This window comes from Geotrypetes seraphini, chromosome 11, assembly GCF_902459505.1.
Source record: "Geotrypetes seraphini chromosome 11, aGeoSer1.1, whole genome shotgun sequence".
NCBI lineage: Eukaryota > Metazoa > Chordata > Amphibia > Gymnophiona > Dermophiidae > Geotrypetes > Geotrypetes seraphini.
In genome coordinates this window covers 10,425,001-10,449,623 of record NC_047094.1, presented here as the reverse complement: position 1 = coordinate 10,449,623, position 24,623 = coordinate 10,425,001, and the positions used below count along the sequence as shown (strand labels likewise).

The window sequence follows — 24,623 nt, the reverse complement described above, 5'->3', positions numbered from 1 at the left end:
GTTTTGGTAACGCCTCGAGCTTGGAGCTGTGCCTGTAGGGGCCTCTCCAGCATGCGGGATGCAACTCAATGACATCACACGCATCCGTGCATACTCGAAGGCCCAGTTCCGAGCTCGGGGGTAGAAGAAATTAGGTTTGTATGGGGGGCGGGGCTGGGGCAGAACAAGATGTGACCGAGGGCAGAATTGTGTGGGGCTACAGGTCTGCCTCTTTTTTTTTAAATGAGGGAATCTGATAACTCTACTCGACACACCGCACAGGTAGGTGGCACCTGCAGCTGCCACCCTCGATGATCATCTCTGGGGTTTCGTGGAACCAGGTACCCAATGTGCTTTTTGAAAAATCTGCTTATAGTGCGTACTTTAGTCAGATATGAAAATTAGGGGAACAAGTTACAAACAATGTAACAAGAGTGAAAAGATGCATATATTAGAAAAAGAAAAAATCACTCTATGGACCTGTTCAAAGAGTAAAGTTGTATGAATAATGTAACTCAGTTCACCAAAACTTGCTCAGAATCAAGGAGGGGAAAACTGGGGCTAGCCCCAGAAAAACCACCTCACAGCCCAATCATCGCATGAAAGGTGAACAGAAACGTTATATCATTCCGTGTATGCTTTATATGTTGTAAAAAATGTTGACGTTAAGCACTATAATGACTAGATTGTTTTGTAGTCAACGAACTAAGCAAACTTAACTTGCAGCTTGCGGGTTCCGACGTGCACGTTTCGATCCTGCCTCAGGGAACACACAGGAATAGGTGAAAAAACATGCGATAGGTACAGAGATTCAAGATGGACTATTGTCTCCCATATAGAAGCGCAAGTGGCGCAGGTTAACTGCTTTGAGAGGTCCCATATAGAAGCGCAAGTGGCGCAGGTTAACTGCTTTGAGAGGTCCCATATAGAAGCGCAAGTGGCGCAGGTTAACTGCTTTGAGAGGTCCCATATAGAAGCGCAAGTGGCGCAGGTTAACTGCTTTGAGAGGTCCCATATAGAAGCGCAAGTGGCGCAGATTAACTGCTTTGAGAGGTCCCATATAGAAGCGCAAGTGGCGCAGGTTAACTGCTTTGAGAGGTCCCATATAGAAGCGCAAGTGGCGCAGGTTAACTGCTTTGAGAGGTCCCATATAGAAGCGCAAGTGGCGCAGGTTAACTGCTTTGAGAGGTCCCATATAGAAGCGCAAGTGGCGCAGGTTAACTGCTTTGAGAGGTCCCATATAGAAGCGCAAGTGGCGCAGGTTAACTGCTTTGAGAGGTCCCATATAGAAGCGCAAGTGGCGCAGGTTAACTGCTTTGAGAGGTCCCATATAGAAGCGCAAGTGGCGCAGGTTAACTGCTTTGAGAGGTCCCATATAGAAGCGCAAGTGGCGCAGGTTAACTGCTTTGAGAGGTCCCATATAGAAGCGCAAGTGGCGCAGGTTAACTGCTTTGAGAGGTCCCATATAGAAGCGCAAGTGGCGCAGGTTAACTGCTTTGAGAGGTCCCATATAGAAGCGCAAGTGGCGCAGGTTAACTGCTTTGAGAGGTCCCATATAGAAGCGCAAGTGGCGCAGGTTAACTGCTTTGAGAGGTCCCATATAGAAGCGCAAGTGGCGCAGGTTAACTGCTTTGAGAGGTCCCATATAGAAGCGCAAGTGGCGCAGGTTAACTGCTTTGAGAGGTCCCATATAGAAGCGCAAGTGGCGCAGGTTAACTGCTTTGAGAGGTCCCATATAGAAGCGCAAGTGGCGCAGGTTAACTGCTTTGAGAGGTCCCATATAGAAGCGCAAGTGGCGCAGGTTAACTGCTTTGAGAGGTCCCATATAGAAGCGCAAGTGGCGCAGGTTAACTGCTTTGAGAGGTCCCATATAGAAGCGCAAGTGGCGCAGGTTAACTGCTTTGAGAGGTCCCATATAGAAGCGCAAGTGGCGCAGGTTAACTGCTTTGAGAGGTCCCATATAGAAGCGCAAGTGGCGCAGGTTAACTGCTTTGAGAGGTCCCATATAGAAGCGCAAGTGGCGCAGGTTAACTGCTTTGAGAGGTCCCATATAGAAGCGCAAGTGGCGCAGGTTAACTGCTTTGAGAGGTCCCATATAGAAGCGCAAGTGGCGCAGGTTAACTGCTTTGAGAGGTCCCATATAGAAGCGCAAGTGGCGCAGGTTAACTGCTTTGAGAGGTCCCATATAGAAGCGCAAGTGGCGCAGGTTAACTGCTTTGAGAGGTCCCATATAGAAGCGCAAGTGGCGCAGGTTAACTGCTTTGAGAGGTCCCATATAGAAGCGCAAGTGGCGCAGGTTAACTGCTTTGAGAGGTCCCATATAGAAGCGCAAGTGGCGCAGGTTAACTGCTTTGAGAGGTCCCATATAGAAGCGCAAGTGGCGCAGGTTAACTGCTTTGAGAGGTCCCATATAGAAGCGCAAGTGGCGCAGGTTAACTGCTTTGAGAGGTCCCATATAGAAGCGCAAGTGGCGCAGGTTAACTGCTTTGAGAGGTCCCATATAGAAGCGCAAGTGGCGCAGGTTAACTGCTTTGAGAGGTCCCATATAGAAGCGCAAGTGGCGCAGGTTAACTGCTTTGAGAGGTCCCATATAGAAGCGCAAGTGGCGCAGGTTAACTGCTTTGAGAGGTCCCATATAGAAGCGCAAGTGGCGCAGGTTAACTGCTTTGAGAGGTCCCATATAGAAGCGCAAGTGGCGCAGGTTAACTGCTTTGAGAGGTCCCATATAGAAGCGCAAGTGGCGCAGGTTAACTGCTTTGAGAGGTCCCATATAGAAGCGCAAGTGGCGCAGGTTAACTGCTTTGAGAGGTCCCATATAGAAGCGCAAGTGGCGCAGGTTAACTGCTTTGAGAGGTCCCATATAGAAGCGCAAGTGGCGCAGGTTAACTGCTTTGAGAGGTCCCATATAGAAGCGCAAGTGGCGCAGGTTAACTGCTTTGAGAGGTCCCATATAGAAGCGCAAGTGGCGCAGGTTAACTGCTTTGAGAGGTCCCATATAGAAGCGCAAGTGGCGCAGGTTAACTGCTTTGAGAGGTCCCATATAGAAGCGCAAGTGGCGCAGGTTAACTGCTTTGAGAGGTCCCATATAGAAGCGCAAGTGGCGCAGGTTAACTGCTTTGAGAGGTCCCATATAGAAGCGCAAGTGGCGCAGGTTAACTGCTTTGAGAGGTCCCATATAGAAGCGCAAGTGGCGCAGGTTAACTGCTTTGAGAGGTCCCATATAGAAGCGCAAGTGGCGCAGGTTAACTGCTTTGAGAGGTCCCATATAGAAGCGCAAGTGGCGCAGGTTAACTGCTTTGAGAGGTCCCATATAGAAGCGCAAGTGGCGCAGGTTAACTGCTTTGAGAGGTCCCATATAGAAGCGCAAGTGGCGCAGGTTAACTGCTTTGAGAGGTCCCATATAGAAGCGCAAGTGGCGCAGGTTAACTGCTTTGAGAGGTCCCATATAGAAGCGCAAGTGGCGCAGGTTAACTGCTTTGAGAGGTCCCATATAGAAGCGCAAGTGGCGCAGGTTAACTGCTTTGAGAGGTCCCATATAGAAGCGCAAGTGGCGCAGGTTAACTGCTTTGAGAGGTCCCATATAGAAGCGCAAGTGGCGCAGGTTAACTGCTTTGAGAGGTCCCATATAGAAGCGCAAGTGGCGCAGGTTAACTGCTTTGAGAGGTCCCATATAGAAGCGCAAGTGGCGCAGGTTAACTGCTTTGAGAGGTCCCATATAGAAGCGCAAGTGGCGCAGGTTAACTGCTTTGAGAGGTCCCATATAGAAGCGCAAGTGGCGCAGGTTAACTGCTTTGAGAGGTCCCATATAGAAGCGCAAGTGGCGCAGGTTAACTGCTTTGAGAGGTCCCATATAGAAGCGCAAGTGGCGCAGGTTAACTGCTTTGAGAGGTCCCATATAGAAGCGCAAGTGGCGCAGGTTAACTGCTTTGAGAGGTCCCATATAGAAGCGCAAGTGGCGCAGGTTAACTGCTTTGAGAGGTCCCATATAGAAGCGCAAGTGGCGCAGGTTAACTGCTTTGAGAGGTCCCATATAGAAGCGCAAGTGGCGCAGGTTAACTGCTTTGAGAGGTCCCATATAGAAGCGCAAGTGGCGCAGGTTAACTGCTTTGAGAGGTCCCATATAGAAGCGCAAGTGGCGCAGGTTAACTGCTTTGAGAGGTCCCATATAGAAGCGCAAGTGGCGCAGGTTAACTGCTTTGAGAGGTCCCATATAGAAGCGCAAGTGGCGCAGGTTAACTGCTTTGAGAGGTCCCATATAGAAGCGCAAGTGGCGCAGGTTAACTGCTTTGAGAGGTCCCATATAGAAGCGCAAGTGGCGCAGGTTAACTGCTTTGAGAGGTCCCATATAGAAGCGCAAGTGGCGCAGGTTAACTGCTTTGAGAGGTCCCATATAGAAGCGCAAGTGGCGCAGGTTAACTGCTTTGAGAGGTCCCATATAGAAGCGCAAGTGGCGCAGGTTAACTGCTTTGAGAGGTCCCATATAGAAGCGCAAGTGGCGCAGGTTAACTGCTTTGAGAGGTCCCATATAGAAGCGCAAGTGGCGCAGGTTAACTGCTTTGAGAGGTCCCATATAGAAGCGCAAGTGGCGCAGGTTAACTGCTTTGAGAGGTCCCATATAGAAGCGCAAGTGGCGCAGGTTAACTGCTTTGAGAGGTCCCATATAGAAGCGCAAGTGGCGCAGGTTAACTGCTTTGAGAGGTCCCATATAGAAGCGCAAGTGGCGCAGGTTAACTGCTTTGAGAGGTCCCATATAGAAGCGCAAGTGGCGCAGGTTAACTGCTTTGAGAGGTCCCATATAGAAGCGCAAGTGGCGCAGGTTAACTGCTTTGAGAGGTCCCATATAGAAGCGCAAGTGGCGCAGGTTAACTGCTTTGAGAGGTCCCATATAGAAGCGCAAGTGGCGCAGGTTAACTGCTTTGAGAGGTCCCATATAGAAGCGCAAGTGGCGCAGGTTAACTGCTTTGAGAGGTCCCATATAGAAGCGCAAGTGGCGCAGGTTAACTGCTTTGAGAGGTCCCATATAGAAGCGCAAGTGGCGCAGGTTAACTGCTTTGAGAGGTCCCATATAGAAGCGCAAGTGGCGCAGGTTAACTGCTTTGAGAGGTCCCATATAGAAGCGCAAGTGGCGCAGGTTAACTGCTTTGAGAGGTCCCATATAGAAGCGCAAGTGGCGCAGGTTAACTGCTTTGAGAGGTCCCATATAGAAGCGCAAGTGGCGCAGGTTAACTGCGCTTCTATATGGGAGACAATAGTCCATCTTGAATCTCTGTACCTATCGCATGTTTTTTCACCTATTCCTGTGTGTTCCCTGAGGCAGGATCGAAACGTGCACGTCGGAACCCGCAAGCTGCAAGTTAAGTTTGCTTAGTTCGTTGACTACAAAACAATCTAGTCATTATAGTGCTTAACGTCAACATTTTTTACAACATATAAAGCATACACGGAATGATATAACGTTTCTGTTCACCTTTCATGCGATGATTGGGCTGTGAGGTGGTTTTTCTGGGGCTAGCCCCAGTTTTCCCCTCCTTGATTCTGAGCAAGTTTTGGTGAACTGAGTTACATTATTCATACAACTTTACTCTTTGAACAGGTCCATAGAGTGATTTTTTCTTTTTCTAATATAGTGCGTACTTTAGCAGAAATCCTGGCTGAAATCTGACATTTGAGGGCTTCTGCTGTTACATTTCTTATTTTCCTTGTGCAAAACCATTTCATTTATTGGGGGGGGGGGGGTTTGGGGGCTTTCCTTTTTCTTTTCCAGGAGTTAAATAATCGCCTGGCTGCAGAGATCACACGATTACGAACGTTACTGATGGGGGAGGGAGGGGGAGAGGCCGCTGGCTCGCCTCTCACACAGGGCAAGGACATCTACGAACTGGAGGTGGGGACTTTTGCGCTTCTGTGCGTTTTATTTCCACGCTTAAAATGGTGGGTGGGATGGATGCTGTGCGTGAGACTGCGGTGCTCTGGGATGGGGGCGCCAGTGTGTGAATCTTGGGTGAGATGGAGTGATTAATGGGACAGGGTGCCGTGGGTGAGATTGGAAGAATGGGGTTCAGTGTTGTGAGACCGTAGTGTGCTTGGGGCAGTGGGATGGGACACAATATTTCGGCTTTGGGTGAGACATTGTTTCTTTGATTCTAGGTCCTCTTGCGGGTTAAGGAATCTGAAATCCAGTATCAGAAGCAAGAGATCGGCTCTCTGAAGGATGAGCTGCACACAGCGCTGAGGGTAATACTTTGGGGAAAGATTGCAAGCATAAACGGGGGCAAGAATAGCCTGAGAACCAGGGAAAATCCAGTTCAAATCCCTGTGATCTTGAGCAAGTCATGTAACCCTCCATCGTAGGCCCTCGGGGGGGGGGGGACAGGAAGATGCCTTCTCTACCTAGACATAACAAGTCTTGAACATTTGTTGAAAGAAGTATGAACTAAATCCTAAATCTTCATCTCCTTCATGTCCATCTGCAAATTTCTACCCAGGCCCCGAGAGATTGCTAGACTACATGGGAATAATTTTATAGTGGTATTACTGCATGTGTATTACATAGTAACGTTATAAGTGATTCATCCAATCTGCTCAGCAAAGATGGCCAGAGTTGTACCTACAGATTAAACAGGACAGGAATGGGTTGTAAACCGGGCGTAAAGAAGAATAGCTCAAGTCTGTCTTGGAGTACCCTCTTGCCAGTCAGGTTTGGGGGGATATCTGCATAGAGAATGACACGGGGGTCCCCTTCCCGGAAAGCTCTGTCCCTGCCCCTTGGACTCTGTCCTCATTTGCGCAAGCCTTGAAAAAGTCACATTTTGTATTTAAATCTTTTTATTAAAGTATTAAAAGGGACAATATTCTATATAGCTGTTTATAAATCACAAGCAGAGCCTTCCATTTTGATCTGGTTTTGGTACAACCTTCCCAAAGATTCAGTTGCCTGTGTTTTTACATCATCTGGGAAGGTAATTGGAGTGTCTTTCAGACAAGGGTGTAGAAGAGAACCTAAACTGTGTAGTGGATGAACAGGAAAATAAGTGTCTATTAAATACTGGAAATGTTCCTCGATGCCAGCAACGATGAGGAATCTGTTGCAGGGCCCACTTTCTCTTCTTCTTGCCAACCCACTGTGGCGGGGGGAGGGGGAGAAGCAGGCAAGCCAAAAAAAAAAAAAAAAGAAAGTGGGCCTTGGGGATTTTAAAAAAATATTTAAAAAAAGAATAAGACTTACAGCGTGTTGGCTCCTGCTTCGTCTCTGTCTGCCTGCTTGCCGCCGCCACCCCCGTTCACTCTCTCACTCTAGCTCCTTCCCTGTTCACCTTCTCATTGTCCTCGCCGCCACCGCAGTCCACCCGACCAGAGTCTGGCTCCTGCCTCCTCCTCGCCGTCGCAACAAAACCCCACAAAATGGCTTTTTGCCACAGCGTCTTAATGTGTGTGGCGGTGGCAATTGGAGGAGTCGAGGGGAAGACGAGACCAATGGGGTCGTAACGTAACATAAAACTCACTTGTATACCGCAAATACCGTTAAGTTCTATGCGGTTCTCAAAAACTAGTAATACAGATGAATAAACATCCAAAAGATTCCCTAAAAAGATACGTTTTTAAGGCACGTCGAAATTGTTGATACGAATTTGGGAATATGAATATATGAGTTAAATCCCTAGTCCATGAGACTGCCTGAAAAGATAGCAATCGTTCCTCTGTCACAGGAGGAGGCTCAGCGGTAAACAGGTGGACTTACTTTTTAACTGCGGGAACAAAGCTTTTTACGACTCCCACGGATGGTAAAAGTTTTTGTCCCCGCATCTGAGGTGATGCACCCACAAATTTTTCCTTTGCTACGGATTTGCCACAGTTTACTGCTGCTCCCTATTCCCGTGTCATTCTCTATATATGCACTCAGTATGCATGAAGGAAATTTGCATAAAATGCTATTTACAGAATGAGGTCCTCCCCCTCTTGTGAAATGGTGGGGTGACATGTGAGTGTAGTGTGGCCGTGCTCAGGGACAGAGAGCGAGCAGAGTTGCAATTTATACCTACAATTTTGCATGAACGCTTTCTTTTGCTCCTGATTAGGTGTAAATGTCTGAAGCTTTTAATTGCAATTTCTATGGCTTTTGTGGGGAAGTTTTTCTAAAGACACCTCGGTCCGAAATAGGCAACCTGTGTGGATGCAAATGAGCAACTTGTTTACTCTGTGTACCTGGGAGCATTTGTACAGGGAATTTGCAAATTTTCCCTGCGCTGTATGTGCTTTCAGTAGCTCTGAACTTAATTTTGCGAGCATAGGCCAGTTAGGTGTTCTGGAGCGTCATCTCGCCCTAATGCAGCATTTGAAACCTGTGTTATCTCCCTTCCACTATTATTCCTTTTAAAGAAATACTTTAAACAAATCATAAACAGAATATTTTTTTAAAGGGTTTTGACTCAAGTTTGTATGAGTTTAGACTTTTTCTCAACCAGAAATTGTGTGCACATTTTTCCAGACTATTGGTATTGGGACATGGCAGGGCTGTTTGTGTCACAGAAGCCCTTAAGCCACATGAGGAGTGGAGCAGAGAGATCCAGAGGACCCAGTATGACCTATGTAATGTATTCCTGGGGGAGGGGAGCAGCTATGAAGATAGGTCTTTGCCCCCGCAAGAAAACTCTGATTCCGATGCTGTGACCTTTGCCATGGGAAGAGGTGCAGGTTTTCTTAGAACTCCCTCCTTTAAAAGAGGAGGGAGTGGCATTTTCAGAATCCTAGATGTGACTTGATTGATCTGTTTTTGTCCAAGGATAAGAAATACGCCAGTGATAAGTACAAGGATATCTACACGGAACTCAGCATTGTGAAGGCTAAAGCGGAGTGCGATATCGGCAGGTTAAAAGAGCAGCTGAAAGCAGCCACAGAGGCACTGGGCGAAAAGTCGCCTGAAAATACCAGCATGTCTAGCTATGGTGAGCCACACTGGTAGCAGCACAGAACAGTCCCTTCTCCTGCATAGTTCACTGGTGGCAGCCTTATATTGCATGTCATATGTCATGCATAGGGTTACCAGATTTTCCATTTGGAAAATCTGGACCCTCTGTCCCCTCCCCCACTGCCTGTACTTGTCAGACAGGAGGGCATATGCGGATGTGACGCAATGATCGCTCGTGCACGTGGCGTCATTGCATGGATGTAGAGAGCTGAACGGGGACGACAGGAATACCGCGGGTTCCCCCTTTGGGTCACGGGGATCCTGTGGGGATGCCCCTTAGGGTTGTGGGAATCCCGTGGGGATGCCTCCGAGGGTCGCGGAGTTCCTGCGGGGCTGGATGTACTCAGCCACGAGGCTTGTCTTCTCCCTACCTGCCCTGCCGCAGCACACAGCCGAACGGAAGTCTTCCCGATGTTGGCGCTGACGTCGGAGGGAGGGCTTAAGCAGAGCCTTCCCTCCCTCCGACGTCAGCACTGACATCGGGAAGACTTCCGGTCGGCTGTGTGCTGCGGCAGGGCAGGTAGGGAAAAGGCAGTGGCGTACTAAGGGGGGGGGGCGGTGCAGCACAGCCAGCCAGGTCCCCTTACCTTTGTGGCGCTTCCCCTGACCGACCAACAACAGGCCCGATCCGAGAAAACTTCCCTGCCCTGTAGCCGCAAATCTAAATTACCTTCTTACAGCAGCTGTAAGAAGGTAATTTAGATTCGTGGCTTCAGGGCAGGGAGGTTTGTCGGACCGGGCCTGTTCTGTTGTCGGGCGGGCGGGGAAGCGCCATGAAGGTAAGGAGGCAGGGAGAGAGAAAGGGAGGAAAGGAGGAGTGGAGAGGAAAAGACGCTTAAGGGAAATGAGTAAAACTGAGGGGGGAGAAGGACGCTGAAAGCACTGGGGAAGACAAGGGGGGTGGAGAAGGACGCTGAAAGGACATGGGGAAGACAAAGGGGTGGAGAAGGATGCTGAAAGGACATGGGGAAGATGGGGGGGAGAAGGACGCTGAAAGGAAATGGGGAAGAGAGAGTGGGGAGAAGACGCTGGCAGGGAAGAAGACAGATGCCAGACTATGGGGGAGCGGAGGGAAGAAGATGGGTGCCAGATCAATTTGGAATGGGGTAGAAAGGGAGAGGCATAGTAACAGAGCAAATGGAAGACGCAGAGAGAAGAGAGACAGTGGATGGAAGGAATTGAATGAGAACATGAGGAAAGCGGAAACCAGGCAACAAAGGTAGGAAAAAAATTATTTTTTTGCTTCAGGATAAAGTAGTATATTAGTTGTGTTGATAAAAATATATAAACATTAGAGGCTCTGGTAGAAACCCGTTTACAAAGTATGTATTCTTCCCAATTAATAAAGTCTTTTTGCTTATTTGTAAATGGGTTTCTACCAGAGCCTTTAATTCAGTAGCATAATTAAATGAAATAACTATTTCTGAAGTTTATAGGGACGAGCGGGGACGGGTGGGGATGGAGGGATTCCTCACGGGGATGGGAAGGGATGGGTGGGATTTCTCTCCCCGTGCAACTCTCTACATGGATGTCCTCCTGCCCGATGGCGATTTGATAGAAAGTTTTCAAAGTGTTGGGTTTTGAAAAGCCAGCCGGACCCCCGGACATGTCCTCAAAAGGAAGACATGTTTGGGGAAATCCAGACGTTTGGTAACCCTAGTCATGCAGGTATCTGCCCCTTGTCCAACACATCGCGTGGGTAGCGGCAGGCTCTGGCACTCGTGTATCAAGTCTCATGAATCTTGACTGAAACTGGGCCCAGCCTCTCATATCCCATGGAGGAGCAGCAGGCCCTGACCTCTCTGTCTTAGATATTTTTAGTTCATAAATCTGTGTGCGGTGTCTTCCCTTTCTCCAGATATCATGAAATCAAAAAGCAATCCTGATTTCTTGAAAAAAGATCGCTCCAGTGTTAGCAGACAGCTGAGGAACGTGAGGTCCAAGGTGAGTCTGAAAACTGTTCCTGCGGCCTTGTGAAAATTACCTTGGAAAGAAAGATGAGGGACAGCCTGTTAAAATAAAAAAAATGAGGGAGGCTGGCCGTGAGATGTTAGAGTGTGATATAAGAGTGGTTTCCCACTCGCCATAAAGGCAGAAAGAAGCGAGTATGACCCAGTATTCAAAGAGGAGGGAAGAGCTTTAGGGAAAACTTAGCTGATCCCACTGTCTGACCTTGTGTATGAATTCACCCCGAGCCTGTGTCTATTTCATCACTTGATTTCGTGTGTCTTGTTTAACGCCTTGATTTATTTTTAGCAGCATAGTGGGGGGAGAAAATAGAACTGGTGGGGGGGGAGAGAAACCAGGAAAGTAGGTGTTGGAAGGAAAATTGAAACCTGAGACACCCTTGGAGAAGTCGCTGTTCAGTGTTGGTTGTGCTCGCACTCACTTACAACCAGTAGCGTAGTGAGGGGGGGGGGGCGCTGGCACCCAACCACCTCTTCCCACTCCTCCCCTCGCCAAGCATGTGCCCCCTTCCCTTCCCATGCAACTCTAGTTGTTCACTGCTGCAAGCAACGGCTTCAACGCATTCCTCTGTCGCTAACGCTGCTTCCGGGTGCCGCTCATAGGAAGCAGCGTCGGAGGGAGAGCTGCCAGGTTCGCGAGGAGCACATTGAGGGTGTTACTCGCAGCGGTGGTATGAGGGAAAGGGGAGGTGCCTCCGCCCCAAGCACCTTTCACCCTCGCTCTGCCACTGCTTACATCTGCTGGAAAGTCAGAGCGTCTCAGGTCACTCATTAGCCTGAGCTGTAGTGAAGAGAAGAGCTCATACTCGGCACTTGGCTACCCTGTAGTAACACTGTACCCAGGCTGCAAAGAAAGACATGACCAAAGGGAGGCATGTGTAGGATTGCCAGATTTTACATTCGTAAAATCGGGACCCCCCTATACCCGCCCCCCCAGTCCCGCCTCAGTGCTGCCCCTAATCCCGCCCCCGCTGCTTGCCCTGGTCAGGCAGGAGGATGTCCGTGCATACGTGAATGCGACATGATAATGTCACATGCACTCGCACGTGATGCCATCGCGTGGCGTGCGTGGATGCCCTCTTGCCCAACACAATTTCAGGGGAAGCTTTTCAAAACACGGACAAAGTACCGGGTTTTGAAAAGTCGTCCGGACCTCCCCCCCTCCCCCCCGGACACGTCCTCAAAAGGAAGATGTGTCTTGGGAAATCTGGACAACTGGTAACCCTATGTACGTGTCACTTGCACTGCAAAGAGAGGCGGGGGCTCGAAAGCGCACACACTGCACCCACATTGCAAAGGGAGGAGGGACCGAAAACGCACCGTAGACGACGTCATTGCCAAGAAAAGGACCAAAGTGCAGACTGTACCCACACTGCAAAGACAGACAGAACTGAAAGCACATGCATTTGAAAGGGAGGCGGGGCCAAAAGCACATGCATGACACCCATATTGCAAAGTTTCCAATTCAAAGCGGTTTTACAAAAATTAAAAGTATACAAGATACTGGACAAAGGGCATTAGACAAAGATAGACATATATACATGACATGCTGGAACGAGAGGAAGGTCAAAAGTAAACGCCTTGCAAGTGGAGGAGGGGCCACAAGGGAACACACCACACTGATGTACCAACTCTGAACAGCTGCTGATGGCCTCCTGCCTTCGCTCTCCAGTATATTTCGGGCTGCACGGCTTTGCTTTTTGGTTGTGGGCTCTCTGCTGCCTGCAGGTCTCTTGCAAGCACTTGGGGTTGTTTAAGGGGGAAATGTTGCACTTAGGATTTATTTTCTTTTTCCTTCTGTTTCTTTATTTTGCTCTTCCTTCTGACAGTCCGTAATTGAGCAGGTCTCATGGGATAACTGAATCGTACCAGAGTCTTGGTTCCCCATCACGTAGGTAAACAAATCACAAGTAGAAAACTGTGAAACTCTAACCCACGACACAAGGATCACTCTGTGCATGCACTGCTCACATTTGCACTCTGGGATTCTATTGCACACATCTGCAAACTAAGAGGAGTGAGGGGATAGCCAGTGCAAACAACTGATGAAATGTTGTTAAAGGAGTTAAAAAAAAGCTTGGAAAAAAGATTGTGAAACACAAATATTTGAGGAATAAATAAAGCTTAAATAACAATACATAAAATCTATATGTAGCAGAATTTTGAAAGACAAAGTGTGGCCAATGAGTTGCCGGATGGCTGAGTTTCAACATGCTCGTACAATGATTAATTTCTGAAATATCTCTCTAGGCCAGTAATGGTCACACCTAATAATTTTGTACTACATGTATAGACATGAATAAAATGAAGAGCAATGCACTGAAAGCTGCTGTCTTCTGACAGATAGTGCTGCTGCAAGAGATGCATGTGTAAGTAGTTAGCTTAGCGGGGTTTAAAAAAGGTTTGGCTAATTTCCTAAATGAGAAGTCTATAAGCCACAATTAAGATGGACTCGGGGAACTCCACTGCTTATTTCTAGGATAAGCAGCATAAAATCTGTTTCACTCTTTGGGATCTTGCCAGGTACTTGGGACATGGGTTGGCCACTGTTGGAAACAGGATACTGGGCTTGATGGACCTTCAGTCTGTCCCAGTATGGCAGCTCTTATGTTCTTATGAGCACCGTCAACAGTGTCCACTTAGAGCAGTGCTTAGTCTGTATTGTTCTTTCGAGCCGCCTGATGGCCTGTCGCAATCTGCTATTAGTTTAGAAACACTTGGTCAGTTGTGTGCGTTGGCTACCTCCTCACATGGTTTCTGTTCTTCTGCAAAGGGGCACCCTTTTCTTCTTTAGCTCTTCTGCACTGATCTCCACCAGGGGATTTCTCACACACATCCCTACTGCAAGACTCACTTTGTGCATGCGCTGCTCACATTTGCACCACGGGATTCCCTGCACACATCTCTACAGCAGATTCGCCCTGTGCATGTGCTGCACGTACATGTCTGCACCACGGGATTCCCTCGCAAATCCCTTCTGCAGGATTCACTTTGTGCATGCACTGCGAGGCAACTGCACTAGGCTGCTCCCACAGTCGGTGGGAGTCTTGTTTGCTCACCTAGTCTTTAGGGGCCATTGATATTGTGCAATTTTTGGTCTGTTGGGTAGGACTAGAGCAGCAGAAGATGGTATGAAAGGTTGTACATGCTGCCTGAGGGTGAAATTCAGCAGGGTTGCCAGATTTTCCAGTCTGAAAATCTGGACACCCTAGACGCGCCTGCTGCCTGCTCTTGGGCCTGACGCGATTTGAGGAGGCTTCTCAAAACTCAGACAAAGGGCCGGGTTTTGAAAAGCCATCCGGGGAAATCCAGACATCAGCAAAAGTGACCATAAGTCACCCTCAGACCCTAGAATGGCCCATTGAGCGTTTACAAATGCTAACTAGGCAACTTTTGTCACATGGAGACATTTCAACATTTAGCTGCTGTGCACATGGCAAGCACTCCCTTTCACAAGACTTTGATGTTAGTTTTGGGGAATTCTGTAAGTTGGATTTTGATTAGTTCATGCTGCTGTATATGAGGCCTGATCTCACGGTCCCGGGCCTGGCTTTGCTGGACTGTCTGGTGATGCTTTTGAGGCAGCTTTCAAAACCCCTGAGGGAGTCCCATCCATCACTCAGTAGCGACACCTGCTGACTAGATCTATGATGGGTGTTTGCTGGGTTATAGAGGAAGCCATAGTCTGACACCCCTCACTTGGGACTGCTGCTGTAGAAGCTGAACTAGGGAAATTTATAAAAATCTGGGCAATCGCTTACAAAGGATGAGGTATAATACCTCACAGAGGCTGGTTCAAAACTGTGCTGGAAGCCCTCGGGGAACTGGAAAAGTGTGCCAGTTCCTTAAAAAAAAAAAAATAAAAATTCCTCTGCCCCACCACTAAGAAAATAGGATAAACCTTGGTGGCACATCTGCCACACAATTAATACGTTCATATCCACAGCTCTGTTAATTAGTTGTTTAAAGGGGAAAATCTATGTATCTGGCATTTTTACAAGTAATAGAAGCACCAAGCAGTTAGAAATGTTCCAGAGGCATTCTTTGTACACACTTCTGCCATCTTGTGGTCTATTCTCCTTAATTAGTTTATAAAGAGAAACAGGACAGGCTGCAGCAGGCCCAGTTGATAGATCGTACCCATAAATCATGGGAGGGTGCAGGGAATGTCCTTGATCTCTGAAGAACAGTGGCACCTAGTGGCCAGATCTGGGCTCCGCTGGGTGGCCCTTGCTGCGCACCATTGTTGCAGTGACTGCCAAGTGAGTTGAAGGGAGGGGGGTGAGTTGTTAAACAAGCGAAGAACCCCCTAAATACTTAGAGAGGAAGGCTCATGGTACCTGGACCTAATCCCATTTCTAACTGACCCAGAAACCAAAAGGGAATCGGGAAGGAATGCTGCCCATTTCCCAGCCATCCCTCCTCCCCCCCTTCCCCCCCCCCGAAAAAAAAAAAAGAGAACAGCCAAAAGTAGGAGTGAATAGATGTTTCCACTGGGATCTTTATTCATAACGTAGAACTGACTTGGAACTCAGTGGGAGCATCTCTTTATCTGTATTTTTGACTGTTATATGTGAATTCATTCATATAACGGTCTGAAAAAGTGACACACAAGGAGTCTCATTATTGCCTTTTCTTGTTTTGTTTTGTTTCCCCCCCCCCAGTCCAAAATTGAAATGTCTATTCAGTCAGGCATATCCATCTAGTTTCATCAGAACCTTGTGTAGGGATGTTTAAGGTCTTAAGCCCTTCCTAACCTCGATTACACTGTTTGTCCCCCTAATGTCTTGTGACAATGCATCCCACAGGTCAGCTGTGTTGTGTGTGCATAGCTAGGCTTATTTTTGTCCTTTTGTGGGGTGTCATTTTATGACGACTCAAAATATTTTCATATAACTAGCCTTAAAAGGAATTTTTTTTTTTAAAGAACTTTGTTGACAATTTTTTGTACTTTAATTTTGCTACATTTTCATGCCATTTTAAAATGAATCTTAAGCACCCCCTTCGAGTTTGTTTCAGATCTGCTTTATAGCTTCAGCAAGTGTCACCTCTTCTTCCTTCCCGAGTCCTCACTAAACTTGTTTGCTCCTGTCCTTCTAAAACTCTGAGTTAATTGTCAGCGCTGGCACCTTTGGTGTTCTGTAGCTGGGTTTGCAGATGGGAGTGGGAGAGAGTTTTAACAAGGGTTCCATCAAGGCTGCTGCAAATCCTGCAGTAACCCAGGGTCAGTTTAAAGCCCAGGCTCTATTGTGTTGCTAAGCTGGCGAAACTGAGATGAAAGGGTCCGGATCTACAACTTCTTTAAATCATCTCCAATAAGGCAATAATTTAAAAAAAAAAAATTGCTTTTCTGTATGTGTAGGAAATGTCAGAAAATTTTGTGTTTCTTGATTCACCTAAAATACAAATCCCCAGTGCGGCCTGTGGGCAAGTTGAGTTTCAGGACCAGATCGTGTGGCTTATTTTGGGGACATTCTGCCAGCTTGTTATTTTTCGCTGTTTAATTACATAAAGAATGTATTCTCCCTGTGGATTAATCGATAATGGTTTAATCTCTCTCTATGGCCTTGGCATGTTACACTAATCTCTCCTCTTAGGCCACACTCTTCCTGTCCCAGCATCCCACACTGTTTCTCCTTCAATACCAATGCTTTTGAAATGGCGACCCTCTCCTTGACGCTAGCTTGTGTTGTTTCTTTCTTAAAGACTTTTCTTTGTGCCTAGAGTCTGAAGGAAGGTCTCACAGTGCAGGAGCGACTCAAGCTCTTCGAATCCAGAGACCTGAAGAAGCATTAAGTCTCCCTGCCTGACCTGCAACTTCTCGTCCACACGCACACCTTCTGCACTCCAACTCCTCGGACATTGTACATGCGCATTTCCCAGCTTGCGAAAAGAACATTGCTGCGTTCTCTTAACTCTCCTGGTGACCTTTCCCTGCACAGGGGCCAGCTGGAAGACAGACAGTGGATCGTCACACTCCACCACGTCAGTTTGTATCTCTCTTGCTCACACTATAATCTGGGGCGATCAGGAGAAAGGAACCTCCCCAGCATCCCCTTAACTTGGCTTATCACTGAACTGTGTCCTCTACTGTAAGCTCTCTCACTAAGTATCAGTATTAAGGCTTAGCAGCCTGTCAGTAAGCTAGCTCTAGGTACCAAGTCCCTGGTGTTGGTACAGGGCCAGGCACACTACTGTTTGTAGATGGGCATTGCCTTTGACCGGCCTTCACTGGTAATTCTTGACTGCCTTCCCTTTAGTGAGCCAAAGCACTGAAGAGTCAAACTTGTGTTCCAGTTCTTGGACAAAATTCATTATTCTGTGGGTGAAACCCAGGCCCAGCAGTGTGGCAAGGCCAGAGAAGACGGAACGGACCTGACCAGAGTACAACAGAGACCGTGGACTTTACTGGCCGAGGGAGGCATGTTTCCAATCCCCATTAACCCTTGATTGGTCATACGGATGGGTAGGAAGAGTCTGCCCTGGAACTGTGGTGCATACCTTGTGTGTTAGGCATATTGGGGTGCCTCGGCAACAGAATGAGGCACCCCCTCCCGATTCTTTGCCCTTAGCATAAACAGTTATAGCACAGGCCCCCCTGATTCTCACAAACATATATACCTTTAGCAAATCTCACCATCTCCCAACTGTTCTGTGTTGCTACACCAGACTCCTGTATCTTAAGGAGATGGATGAAGCACACAGGGAGAATCTCACTTTAAAGTTGACCATCTCCCCACCCAAACCTGCTTCCCTTTCCAGTTTTCCACAAGCCCCCATGACCTGTAAACATGCAGATCTGGAATTGGCTCGGTGCACTGAAATTCCCTTATTTGCTCAACGTTCCCCTGGGAGCAGCTGCAAAAATGTTTTTCCAAATTCTCCCAAGCTCCTTGGATCCAATAGGCCCTTATGAACTTTGGTGTCACACATACATCAGCTAGAGACTGTTTTCTTTTGTGTCAAGTAAGACTGTCTTCAACATGGCAAGGCTTTCAGGGAAATGACGAGGGAGTCAGATGGAGAATTTTTATACTTGGTAGGGTGGGGGGGTAAAGTTCCTAATGGAAGCAGGGGGGGTCTTGGTACTTCCTATGTGTGTTTCTGCACAATATAGAGCGTGTCCAGTGGAGGAATAAATGGAAGACCGAATGTCCCTGAACTTACTGCAGCCCTGAGGTGTTTTCTTCTGCATACCAACCCTCCTGTCCTCTGCCTGTAACATGTGCCATCTTCAGTTGGTTTAGTATTCCAGCTTTTAGCTGACTGATGTAGTTGGGGGTATCTGAGGTTTGATACTGAATTTTCATAAGATCCCAGATCTCTGAAGTATGTGAACTCCTGACTTCCCTCCCCTAAAGTTCTGGCTGGTTCTGAGGGATAGTAAAGTTGCACTGAGCCTGGGGGAGGGAGTGCCAAAGCATTCCATGGGAGCCAGGACTCTGTAACCCAGTAGGACTAGATGAAGATAATGTCACTGTGCCCGTGGGCAGCCATTGGACTAGCATCTTCCTAGCAGTCTTTTAGATGTGAGCTCTGCAGCAGAGGTAACCATTTAGGGTTCTGTAATTGGAGGTGAAGGTGGACAATGCTGTGCCCAGACCTGACCTTTTTTTTTTTTTTTTGTAATGTTTTGTGCAAAGCTCTGCAGCTTCAGCTGCATTGTTTGGCTCCATGGTGTGATCCCGGGCACTGAACAGGAGACAAAAATGCTCCTCTCTCTTTCTTGGTATGGATGGCACTGCCATGCAACAGTGATCACATCCAGTGCATTCCGACATCCACAGTGTTGGAACGGTCACGAGTTTAAATGGGAGAAGGGAGGAGGACATTTTATTATCCTTAAAATCAGAATTCATCGGTCCATAAACTGCTTCTGGTGGCAGAATTAAAAACATGAGTAAAATGGAAAAATGTACTAAAATTTAACAGGTAGGGCTTGGCCACTCCAGCTGGATGGGACTTGGTGCTCTGCTCTTCATTTTGTTTTGATTAATCTGCTCTTGTACTGATTCTTCCATAGCTCATCCCTCATTTGGTGTTTATGTCCATATCACAGTAGATTGCATACATTCATATTTTGTGCCTGAATAGCCGACACCTGTCCTCTGATATCTGCCTTTATATATTCTCCCTTGAAATCCGGAGGAGGGGTTCTTGGTTACTACTGCATCCCTAAGAAACATTGCACAGAAGAGACATCTAGGCTTCTGTTTCCAAATAGAATGTGTTGAGAAAGGTGAAAGCTGGACTTTTGAGCTTCCCTTTTTTTTTTTTTTTTTGCAGAAAAGCAGCCCAGGAGTATGGGAAGTTAACTTGACTGATATGAAAGCATGAGGTGGAGTCTTTCAATGATGTCAAAAGGAAACAAAAATACAAATTCAATTTTCCCTTTCACTACTATAACTTTTCTGGGTAGAATATTGTCTCTTTCTAGTGCAATAAGTGGATGGGTATTCAATACACTGTCCTCCGTATCCAGTGTACTGTGCTGCCCCCTTCAGTTTTTCCTTTTGCATGCAAGCTGAAAAGTGTCTTTCTCATCAGCTCCCTGTTTTAAAACCTTTTGATTTTCGGGTTATTAGTCTGAGTTTTGGAAGTTTTAGTGCCTTAGAGGTCCCAAGTGTTACTGGGGCAACTCTGCCTGAGAGAAGAAGAAGCAGACTGGGGTATCTGCAGCTGGCAGACCAATCCCTCGGGTACCTGTTCAGCCAGCCTGATTAAATATTTAAGGAGCTAGGTGTCTGTTCTAGAAGCTAGCTTATCCTCCAATTATTTATCGGGAGCTTGAGCATAGGCTGTTTGGGCCACCGTTTGGCTGCATTCCACCTCCTCCTTTTGCAGCCAAATATCTTAGCATTTTGGAACTGGACATTCATTTTTGAGGCAGAACTTCTCCATATCCCAGCTGAGGTACCATTACAGCACTGGATGTCACAGTAAGTACAGGTTTTTTGAAGCATATAGACAAAATTGGGGGGTGTTCTAAAGTGCCTATTTCAAAGTTTCTGAGGCTGCCTAAAGGGTGGTTCTCTCCCCTTTGTAGGTATTTTCGTGCTTTGATATGGCCATTTTTTGGTGTTAAAAAACTGCCGCTGCGGCCATCTTGGATTTCCTGATTTTGTTTAGTTTATGGACTCCTCAGACTTTATTACCCCCTGTATCATGCTCTGGTTGATTGGCTGAGAAGTGCCCATGCACCATGTGCTGTGGGGCACATGAGGAGGGCAGGAGCCTTGGGCTTAGCCCCCTCAGAGGTCTCTAGGATTGGGGAGCCATAGGGCATTGCATCTGTGGGGAAAATGTCACCCCCCAAAACCCTGAGGTAGTAGCTTGACACGCCGAGGAGCAGATGGAAGCTGGACTCTCCTTTGGAGGTCCTGGAGCTACCTTGGCAGGGGTTTACCCCTAATTTTGTGAATCTCATGTGGCAAGCCTATTTAAACAGTCCAGTTTCACCATGGCTACTTGGAAATGTGATGGAGGTAGCACAAGCAAGTCTGCTCATGACGGTTGTGCTTCTCGTAAAAGGATCCTGCTCAAGAAGATGAGGTCCAATCTGATCTAGACACTGCAGATGGGGAGTCTGATTCCATGCCTTTACTGTCTCAGAGTGCAGCTTCTCTAATGGGCGATGCAGGATCCCAAATAGGGACTAGTAACCAGATGGCCAGTCTGTCCAATGCCTGTTGGAACTCATGGTGTTGCTGGAAATCCTTACAGACTCCTTGCAGGAATTAAATCTAGAACCCCTGACAACATTGAACACACAGTGTTATGTCATGATCAGTATGAAGTCAACCCACATCCTTTCCCTGGCATCCTGATATTAATGTCATAGTCATAGAGCACTGGGATGCCCCTGAGGGGTCCTTGAAGGTGACTAAGACCATGTCTAGGTTGTATCCTATGGCTTAGGAATGTCAGCAGCTGTTTACGCAGCCAAAAATGGATTCTCCAGTAGCCCAGATGACTAAATGCAACACTCTCGAGCAAGGGAGGAGTGGTCTTGAAGGATGCAAAGGATCACAGATTGGATATGATCCTGAAAAGACAGTTTGAGGCATTAGTCTTGGGCATTAAAGTGGCATCAGTGGGCTCATTTGTGGCCCGGGCTGCCATACCAGGTTGCAACGGAGTCCCCCAGTGCATGACAACCCTTCTCCCCAGCTCATTCAGGCAGGGGTGGATTATATCGCTGATGCGCTATATGATATTATCAGAGTTATGAGCAAAATTCATGCTTATTCCATCTCAGCCTGTAGAATGCTTTAGATCATACAGTGGACAAGAGATTGTGTCCAAGATTATGTTTAGTAAGCAGCCCTTCAAATGACAGATGTTATTTGGAAAAGGATTGGACAATCTAATGGCTAGTGTAGCGGATTATTGCCCAAAATCCTTACCAGACAGCAGGCCTTGACCTCCTAGAAGGGTGGCGCAATCTAATTTTCAAGGCTCACGGCGTTTTAGGCAATTCGCAGGTGGAGCCTCATCCCAGAGACTCTATCTAGGATCACAACAGAGGTTTGCTGGTGATAGGCGACTGAATTCTCCAGCTCTTGTCTTGCGACAACCACATAAAAAGGCACAATGACCCCAGAGACTTCCCGCCTGCTAATTGGGGGACAGCTGTTAGACTATGTGGAGGCCTGGATGCAAATAATAACGTTGGGTATTCGATATTCTTCAAGGTTACAAGCTCAAATTTGCCCATCCTTTACCAGATTTATTTGTGACCTCTCCAGCAGGAAGGCCGGAAAAAAAGGGTGAAGTATTGGCAACAGTATGACGTCTGTTAAGCTATAGAGCCCGTTCTAGCTGAAGATGGATAGGTCCTTATTTTGGAGGCAAAGTGTAATTTCAGCAACTCCTTTGGCAAATGCAATGAGCATAACTTGAAGGGGAACATCTTAGAATCAGGATATTGGGATTAATTTTGATGTTTTCCTTCCCTGCCTTTCACCCCAAAGCAAATATCCATTAACTGAAAGTATGCAACAATGTCGGCATTGTCAGATGTGGGTACGGTTAGGTAATCCTTACCACACTCTGGCTTTTTGCTGCACGTTCCCCCGAGTAAGGGCTAACCAGGCCCAAGTTGAGCCCTACTCAAGAAAATCATGAAGGAATGAGCTGGGAGATGGCAATAAGGATATAAGCAGGGCAAGTCTGAAGGATGCACTTTATCCACCTCTGGATATGAGGCCATGCTTAACACAAATTTTAATATTTTAAATAATGCAGGAGAACTGGGGGTCACTTAGAAATATCTCCAGCAGCAACCAGAACACGTTGGCATTAGGATTACTGAGATTGTATCTCAAAGCTGAGTGAATGAACCTGGAGTGGCAGCGTGTGTTGGGGAGGGGAGAGAGATTTTCCAATCAAACTAGATTGTCCCTCATTATAAAGTTTTGGCAGGAGTCGTAGCTCAAACCAGTCTGGCTAAGCATCATGTAAGAAATGTTCTTCCACTCACACTGTTGAGCGTACAAGCCTATTTGGTCTACTTGTAATTGGCCCTCTGAGCAGCTACCCAATGCTCAAGGCATTTGGAAGGGCAGCTAATTCAGCAGTGGCTGCATTCTCTGGCAATGGAGGAGGTAAGATAGGGTTTCTGTATGCTTTTTCCCAGCAAAATGGGTAAGAAGTGACAGGTTCTGTTCTCCCATCAGTTTCCATTTGGTATTCCCCGAGTTGTATGCACATGGAAGTGTTGTCCAGCTATGCAAGGGAATCACATAACTGCTTTGTTTTTTAGAATATACATAATGAATATGCAGGAGGTAGATTTGCATAAACCCGTTACCCGATTGGGTGGGGTTAGACCTGAGGTCTGGGTTGAAAGCCACTGGACTGCTGGCTTGAGGCATGAATCAGTGAGGCACTGGCTGAGAGGGTGCCAGAGCTCGAGTGCTAAATGCCTGCTCTCCCAGCTCATCGTTAATAGCAGCTAGAGTATGCCGCTCTGCTGGCTGAGAATGGCATTGCATTTAAACCTAAGCAGGTCCAGCAACAGTGCAGGGAGCACAGCAGTTGGGAGTGAAGCAGCTGATTGCATGCATGCTGGCAGGAAGGGACATGAAGAGAGCCAATGAGGCCCTAAGGGTGCACCAAAGCAAAGGCTGGCTCAGATGCCACAAGCCCTTGTGCCATCACTGCTCCTCTTAGAGGATTGGAAGATACTGATTGACCAAGGCAAATGCATTGAATTCTCAACATACATAACAGATTGTTTAGTTTAGATTTAGCCCTCACCTGTTTTTTTTCTCTCTAATTATGTTGGCCTTGAGAATTCTTCAGTAAATATCTTTCAGAAGCAGGTTGCTGAGTGACCTAAGAACAAGGCTCATTTCTAGTTTTACGCTCTTGCATGCCTGGACTCGTACTTAGATTTTTCCACTGATTTAATGAATAAAATCGGAGCCAAGATTCCATGCACTCTTTGGAGTAAGACCCAGTATAGGATTAACCTGACCTGTGCTATGAAAGTTTTGTTTATCAGACCCATCCTAGACCTCTGTAGACAGTCAGGGTTTCAGGATATTCAAGGTGAATATGTGTGAGAAATTTGTGATGGAGTTTCAGTGCATTCAGATTTGTTTCATGCATATGCTGTGTATGTCTTAGAAACATAACTGGTCTCCCTAGGATCAGTTTAGGAATCCCTGTCTTTTTTTAGTCAGAGATAACCAAATGTGATATTACTAAGTTCCTTAGTCTGTTGGTTGGCTCTGCTTAAGTGAGGAAACTGAGAGAAATGGCCTAGTCGGGTAGTTTCCAGCTTTTCCTTTTAGTATCTTTGTGCAAGGTTCTTGACATGCGTGGAGGAGGATGTGTGTCTCTAAGAACCTATACTGCTCCACGAAGGGCCCCTTCCCCCCAACACAATGCATGACAGCAGCCCAGTTATGTTTCTTGAAATGTTCTTAAAAGAGAGGATCCCTGATTAATATAACAATGGCAGGAGAGGTTCCATGGACCCTGCTAAAACAGCCACAGCCGTCTTGTAAATGGACTGGAGCAGAATTACCGCAGCTTTTTGTATCCCTTTGTTGTGAATATTTAAAGCACCTGCATGTTCTTTGTACCTTGTTTCCTATTTTCCACATTTTTAAAGATGCCTTTTTAAAATTCTCTTTAAGATAATTTAAAACCTGTATAGTATTCAAAGCACGCAGTGTGTAATTATTTATTCTTCAAACGGTGGTGGTGGTGGTTTTGAGGGGGTTTTCTGTAGGGGGTAAGGAGGGTGTTTGTTGGGGGGTGGTAATGACGGCAGGTAAAAGGCCATGTTCTCTAATACACAGGTGTTTCTTTGGTGATGGCTCCATCCATGTTCTCTTCAATATCCCAGACCAGAAAAGCTTGAAGCCTTGACCATCTTGGAGGTGTCAGTGCACACTTGATTCCCTGGGGCAGTTCTTAAGTGTGAATGAACTGAGCAGCTGTCTGAGCTCCAGGACATGTTGTGCATCAGGGCTTCCAACTTGGGCCCCGATGCACAAAAGGGTTCTCCATGGCTGCTACTGAGATCCCTATGCTAATGCATTACAAGGAGCTCATCTTGTGTAATGCCCACAGGAAAACGTGTTGTTTCCCAGGAGGGATGCCCGTTCTCTCCTGCCTTGGCCGCTGCTGCCCAGATCCTCCCCATACTGTCAAAATGAAGATTGGCTGGAGGGAGGTCCACACCCTCCTGCTTGCAG

General features: G+C 47.2%; 1 protein-coding gene across 6 annotated transcripts in view; it reads left to right on the top strand.

Annotated features, from left to right (window-relative positions):
- Positions 1-24,090, top strand: part of MPRIP (myosin phosphatase Rho interacting protein) — a 259,002-nt gene extending 234,912 nt beyond the window's left edge. For 3 of the 6 annotated variants that reach the window (XM_033915061.1, XM_033915058.1, XM_033915056.1), the window contains 5 exons: positions 5,744-5,863; positions 6,127-6,213; positions 8,759-8,921; positions 10,803-10,888; positions 16,636-24,090. In XM_033915061.1, the coding sequence (XP_033770952.1) occupies positions 5,744-5,863; positions 6,127-6,213; positions 8,759-8,921; positions 10,803-10,888; positions 16,636-16,707 (528 nt within the window). In that variant the 3' untranslated portion in view covers positions 16,708-24,090. Of the gene's footprint in view, positions 1-5,743; positions 5,864-6,126; positions 6,214-8,758; positions 8,922-10,802; positions 10,889-12,740; positions 12,807-16,635 lie in introns of all 6 variants that reach the window. The other 3 variants (XM_033915062.1, XM_033915059.1, XM_033915060.1) reach the window with 2 other exon arrangements.
- The last annotated feature ends 533 nt before the right edge of the window (positions 24,091-24,623 follow it).